Raw genomic sequence first — 6,000 nt, 5'->3', positions numbered from 1 at the left:
AGTACGTGCATGAGTGTGAGCTTGAGCACATGTGTGTGTCTGTGAACGTGTGAGTGCGAGCACGTGTGTGTGAGCATGTGCGTGTGAGCGTGGATTTGGGGTCGATTGGATAAACATTTGGTCTTGAGTAAACTGAGGCTCAGGGTTTGACTCTCTTATGCCCTGGAGAGCAGGATCCTGGATGCTGGCGGATATGGGGTTTGGCGTGATTCCACGGAGGACCCTGTAAATAATCCCATAGCTTTCACCTGCCTCTGAAAGGGTTAAAGAGAAACGTGCTCAGCACTTCTCTGGGGGCACGTGGGTGTGATTTATTTTCCTTTGCCCTCTGTGTATCACCTTTCTTCCTTCGGACAAACAAGGCTCAGCTGTCAACACAGCTCATGGTCTGTTGTCCGATTTCTCGTTAGGAATATTCGCTCCGCCCTGGAGGGTGCTGGCGGGAAGCATCTGATCTCCGTGGATGCCCATGCCTGTCTGGTCGGCCAGTTGTTCTCAACAGCCCGGTGTTAGGACCCAGGAAGGACGCGGCAGCGAGGGGTATAAATAGAGAAGCCGACCAGAACAAAGTTTGAGGAGAGAGCCTGACATCATTGCCTCTCCACCCAGAGCTGGGGCCGGCGGGGCGTCGGGCTGAGTCAGCGCACACACGGGCCAGGCCGGGCAGGAGCGCCAGGACCCGGCGCCCCCGAGGGTCTTCTCGCTCAGCCCACTTCAGGGAAGGAGCGAGGGGTCCGATCGCCAAGCCCGGATGGAGACAGACTGAGACTCCTGAGAGCCAGGCTAGCCCGACGGCGGCGGACGGCCCCGTGGGGCTCTGTGAGCGGCGGCTGGCTGGGGGCTGCCCTCCCGGGACGCCGGGCCCCGAACATTCTCAGCACAAGGGAGAGACGCCCGTGAGCTCTCAGGACGGCCGCGTTCCCCACACTAAGGAGAAGCAGAGCTTTTCTTTCCGGAACCTGTGAAAATGTCCCTTTCCCGGGGAAGTGAAAGTTAGGGCACGTGCTGGGCAGCAGACCCTCAGGACCGGGGCTCGGGTGGCACCCTGACCCCCGGGCAGCCATGAGGGGGCTGCTCTGGGGCGGGCACCCCTGGCTGCTACTGATCTTTTGGGATTTCCAGGTAACGTCTCCGAGCCGCTCTGTCTGGGGTCGGACTAGAGCTTTCTGCCGGCGGCTGCCCCGCCGTGTCTGACCCTCTGGTCTTTGTGTGCAGGTCCGCGGAGCCTTCTCCAGGTCGCTGGCCCATCCAGGTAAGGGAGCGTCCCCCTGTGCTCTTCCCGCCTGGCTCGGGCCTCCCCACGCGCTTCGCTCGCTCGCTTACTCGCTCGTCTCCGCGGCCAGTGGAGGGCGGCCCCTCCGCGCGCCCCTCTGCCCCCCGCCCCCCGGCCCTGCCTCTCGTCTCCTGGTGCTCTGCTCATCCCGGGGTCACATCTTGGTGCCTCCAGGTGTGGCTGCCGCCCGGAGGGCTCGGGCTCTCGGTCGCTGCCATCTTACGATGAAGGGAAGGTGCTGTCCTAACTCCCGCCGTGTGTCTTCATGCTGACTTAGGGCTCCATTCTCTCTGTCCCCATCCCAGCTGGGGCTCACTGTCTGTGGGCCAAGGCGAGTCCCCGTCTGCAAGCTGTCCCCGAGTGGTGTGGCCGTGTCGCAGGTGCAGGCGTGTGGAAGGAGGGGGCCTGGCGAGCAGCGGGAACCCCCTGGGGCCGCGGTGCCCTGGGCCTCCTGGCTGCCTGTGTGTGGGGGTGAGGAACCCGTCGAGGTCCCTGAGCCCATATACTCGAGAGCCATGTGAACGAACCTGACCCGTTGAAGAGCACGCCTCTGACTCAGAGCTCCCACCGGCCACTGTCCCCTGCAGCCCAGCCCCCTCCCGGGCACCATCCAGAACCTGTGGGCACAGCCAGCACCCCCGGGCCACCCAGGTACAAGGCCAGCCTCGGCGGAGAGTGCCAGGACCTCCGTCATGGGGCTGGACCGACACGGCTCCTTTGCGGGTGATCCAGCAAGGTGGGCTCACCGCCTGGACGCCCTGTTTCCGTGGCAGGTGTTGCTGTTCTCTTCACCCGCACGCCCAAGTTAAGTCTGTTGGAAAAGGGGTGAAGGCCGTGAATTTCCGTGCGCTCCTCTTTCCCCAGAGTGCGGACACAGGCATCACACTGAGGAGCGTGTGTGTGTCTGCCCCCGAGGCTCTCCCCTTCCCGCCAGGGCCGGGCTCCTGCTGGTTTTCTAGTGCACAGGAGTGAGGGAAGGTGTCGGCGGGCAGACGGGGGGTAGGGCGGCCCCCAAGACGCAGGCTGCTGCCTGGTGGGAAAGGGAGCCGGGAAGCGGTTCCAGATCGTATCCTGGCCACGTTGCACCCACACACGTATCCACAGCCATCCACGTGCATGCACACCCACACGCATGCACACACATCACACCCAGGTACACCCACACATGCACACCAGGTACACACCCACACACATGCACACACACCCACTCCCTTGTACACACACCCGCATGTATGCACACACGTCCAAACGTACCCCTCACACCTGTGCACACGCACACGTGTGCACCTGGACCCTTGGCCCTCAGCTGCAAGGAGCAGTTTGAATTCCGTCTCTGCTCCACACGGAAGCGTTGCTCCTCTCACCCCCTGACCTCGGGTGGAAGCTGACTTAGCTTCCTCCGTGACCAGCACCGCGGACACAGCATGGTGGCGGACGAGCGTGGACGGCCGTGAGCACACAAGCCCGCGCGGAGAGCTGGAGCTGCTCCGCCTCCTTACTGACGTCCATGCCCACGGGCTCCCTTCCTGTCTCCCTTCCCGTGTCTCGGGGTCTCTCCTCTTCCCCTCCGCCACAGGCTCTTGATGCTTCATCCCCTCTCCTCCTCCTCCTCCTTGACCATAATGACAGAGGCGGACGCACCCCGGACACGACCGTGGGTGTTCCCCAGTGGACGAAACCCTACTGCCTGTGTTTTCTTCCTTCCCCTTCCCCTCCCTGCTCCTTCCTTTTCTCTGTGTCTGTCAGCCTCTGTGTCTCTGTCTCTCTGTATGTCTCTCACTGTCTCTATCTCTGTGTCTCTGTGTATATCTCTCTGTGTCTCTGTATCTGTCTCTCTGTCTCTGCCTGTCTCTCACTATCTCTGTCTCACTGTCTCTGTCTCACTGTTTCTGGGTCTCTCATTATCTCTATCTCTCACCGTCTCACTGTCTCTGTTTCTCTGTCTCCATCTCTCTGTTTCTCACTGTCTCTCTGTCTCACTGTCTCTCTCTACTGTCTCTCACTATCTCTATCTCATTGTCTCCGTCTCTCACTGTCTCTCTGTCTCTCTCTGCCTCTGTCTCCATCTCTCACTGTCTTACTGTTTCATTGTTACTCTGTGTCTCACTCTCTCTGTCTCTCTGTCACTCTGTCTCTGTCTCACTCTATCTCGGTCTCTCTCTGTGTCACTATCTCACTCTGTCTCTGTCACTATCTATGTCTCTGTCACTCATTCTGTCTCTCACTTTCTCTGTCTCTCACTCTGTCTCTGTGTCTGTCACTCTCTGTCACTCTCTGTCACTCTCTGTCACTCTCTCTGTCTCTCTCTGTCACTCTCTCTGTCTCTCTGTCTCTCTGTCTCTCTGTCTCTCTGTCTCTCTGTCTCTCTCTCACTCTGTCACTCTGTCACTCTGTCACTCTCCCACTCCGTCTCCCACTCTCTCACTCTCTCACTCACACTCTCTGTCTCTCTCTCTGTCACTCTGTGTCTCAGTCTCTTCTGTGTCTCGGTCTCTCTCTGTGTCTCGGTCTCACTGTCTCTGTCTTTCACTCTGTCTCTCTCACTGTCTTTCAGTCTTGCTGTCTCTCACTCTGTCTCACTATCTCTCACTCACTCTGTCTCTCTGTGTCTCACTCACTCACTTTCTCTGTCTCTCACTCTGTCTCTCTGTCTCACTGTCTCTCACTCTCTGTGTCTCTCTGTGTCTCTCTGTGTCTCTCTGTGTCTCTCTGTCTCACTCTGTCTCACTCTGTCTCTCTGTCTCACTATCTCTCACTGTCTCTCACTCTGTGTCTCTGTCACTCTGTCTCTCATTTTCTCTCTCTCACTCTCACTCTGTCTCTATCTCTCCCACTCTTTCTCACTGTCTCTCTCTCTGTCTCTCACTGTGTGTCTCACTCAGTCTTTCACTTTCTCACTCTCTCACTGTCTCACTCTTTCTCACTCTGTCTCTCTTGGTGTCTCTCTCACTCTCGCTGTCTCTCACTCTTTGTCTCTTACTCTCTCTGTCTCACTATCTCTCACTCTGTCTCTCACTCTCTGTGTCTTTCACTCACTCTGTCTCACTTTCTCACTCTGTGTCTCTCTCGGTCTCTGTGTCTCTGTCTCTGTGTGTCTCTCTGTGTGTCTCACTGTGTCTCTCTCACTGTGTCTCTGTCTCACTCTGTGTCTCTGTCTCACTCTGTCTCTGTCTCTCTGTGTCTCAGTCTCTGTCTCTCCGTTCTTCTCTCTCTGTGTCTCTCTCTGTGTCTCACTCACTCTCACTGTCTCTCACTCTTACTCTCTCTTTCTTTCTCTCTCTCTGTCTCACTATCTCTCACTCTGTCTCTGTCACTCACTCTGTCACTTTCTCATTCTCTGTCTCTCACTCTCTCTGTGTCTGTGTCTCTGTGTCTCACTCTGTGTCTCAGTCTCTGTCTCTGTCTCCTTCTCTCTCTCCGTGTCTCTCTGTCTCTGTGTCTCTGTCTCTCACTCTGTCTCTCACTGTCTCACTGTCTCTCACTCTCTCCCACTGTCTCTCACTATCTCTGTCTCTCTCTGTCTCGCTCTGTCTCTGTGTCTCACTCTGTCTCTCTCTCTGTCTCTGTCTCTCTCTGTGTCTCTGTCTCCCCTCCTCTCTCTCCCCCCTCTCCTCCCTCCTCTCTCGTCCTTACGTCCACATCCCACAGGGAAGTCCGACCCCCGCGGTCTGTGCGGCTCCCGCCCCACGAGGCCGCCTTCCCTCCTGCTGCTGGGGTGCCAGCCGCAGGGTCCCGGGAGGAGCCCCGGTGGGGAAGGCCCAGCCCAGCGCCCGTCAAGGGCTCCGGCTCACAGACACACAGACGTGCGGGGACCCCGTTCCTGAAGGGGGAGCGTTTGCAAAGCACCCAGATCCCCGCCCCGCAGGGAACGGCTCCGTAAATTGTCACCCCGAGTTCCGAGGATCGCGGAGCAGCCTAGCGGGCGCTCGGACGCACATTCTGTGGGGCCCCCGGCGCGTCCCCTGACGGAGCCCGCACCCTCCTGCAGGCGGGAGCAGGGGGTGTGCCGAGGTCGCAGGGTACAAGGTGGCGGTGGGCTCGGACACGTAAGGGCGCTCGGGGGCCACGAGAGCGCGGTAGGTGCCGAGCGGGAGGTGTGCACGGACTCGGGGCCAGCCTCCAGCAGGGCCCCCCGTTTCTGCCGCGGCCGCTCCAGACTTGCCCCCTTAAGGTCGTGCCGGGGCTCGCAAGGCGTCCCCGTCTTGCTGTGACCGAGCCCCCTGCCTCCCGCGCAGGACACGCTCAGCCAGCCTTGGCCTGACCCTGCGCCTCAGGTTGAGGGTGAGAGGAATCCGCGAGGTCGGCCGGCCTGCTGCGCGGCGGCCCCGGGGGCGATGTCCTCGGCTCGTCTGTCCACACTCTCCTCTCTCTCTCTCTCTCTCTCTGACTGTGGAGAAGTGACAGCATTAAGCATTTCCTCTGGCCCCAGGCCGCTGAGTCCTCGCTCTGTTCTGAGGACGGTGCTGGGAAGCACGATGGTTGATAGACCTAAACCCATAAACGGCGCCGGCCAAGAAATTGAAGGGCATTTAAAAAGTTTACCCACATGCTGTTTAGATAACGTCTCTAATGAGGAAAAGGGACCTTATGTGACTCCGTTCCCAGGCCTCGGGTACACGGAGCTGCTAGTTCCGGCCCGGCTCCGGGAGGTCAGGGTCGCTCCGCTCGCGGCCCTGTTTAGAGGTCGGGGAGGCCAACGCAGGTGGTTACGGTGATTATTCCCTCTG

General features: G+C 59.1%; 1 protein-coding gene across 3 annotated transcripts in view; it reads left to right on the top strand.

Annotated features, from left to right (window-relative positions):
• Positions 1 to 490: 490 nt before the first annotated feature.
• Positions 491 to 6,000, top strand: part of ADGRD1 (adhesion G protein-coupled receptor D1) — a 129,943-nt gene continuing 124,433 nt past the window's right edge. The window contains exons 1-2 of one of the 3 annotated variants that reach the window (XM_064578188.1): positions 491 to 1,122; positions 1,216 to 1,252. In XM_064578188.1, coding sequence (XP_064434258.1) covers positions 1,063 to 1,122; positions 1,216 to 1,252 — 97 coding nt within the window. In that variant the 5' untranslated portion in view covers positions 491 to 1,062. The remainder of the gene's footprint in view (positions 1,123 to 1,215; positions 1,253 to 6,000) is intronic. The other 2 variants (XM_064578186.1, XM_064578187.1) reach the window with 2 other exon arrangements.

Source organism: Mirounga angustirostris, unplaced genomic scaffold (assembly GCF_029215605.1).
Source record: "Mirounga angustirostris isolate CCGP_5_RB_7025 unplaced genomic scaffold, mMirAng1.0.hap1 SCAF_14, whole genome shotgun sequence".
Taxonomy (NCBI): Eukaryota; Metazoa; Chordata; class Mammalia; order Carnivora; family Phocidae; genus Mirounga; species Mirounga angustirostris.
The sequence above is the reverse complement of the archived record's forward strand: the minus strand, read 5'-3'. Positions and strand labels throughout refer to the sequence as shown.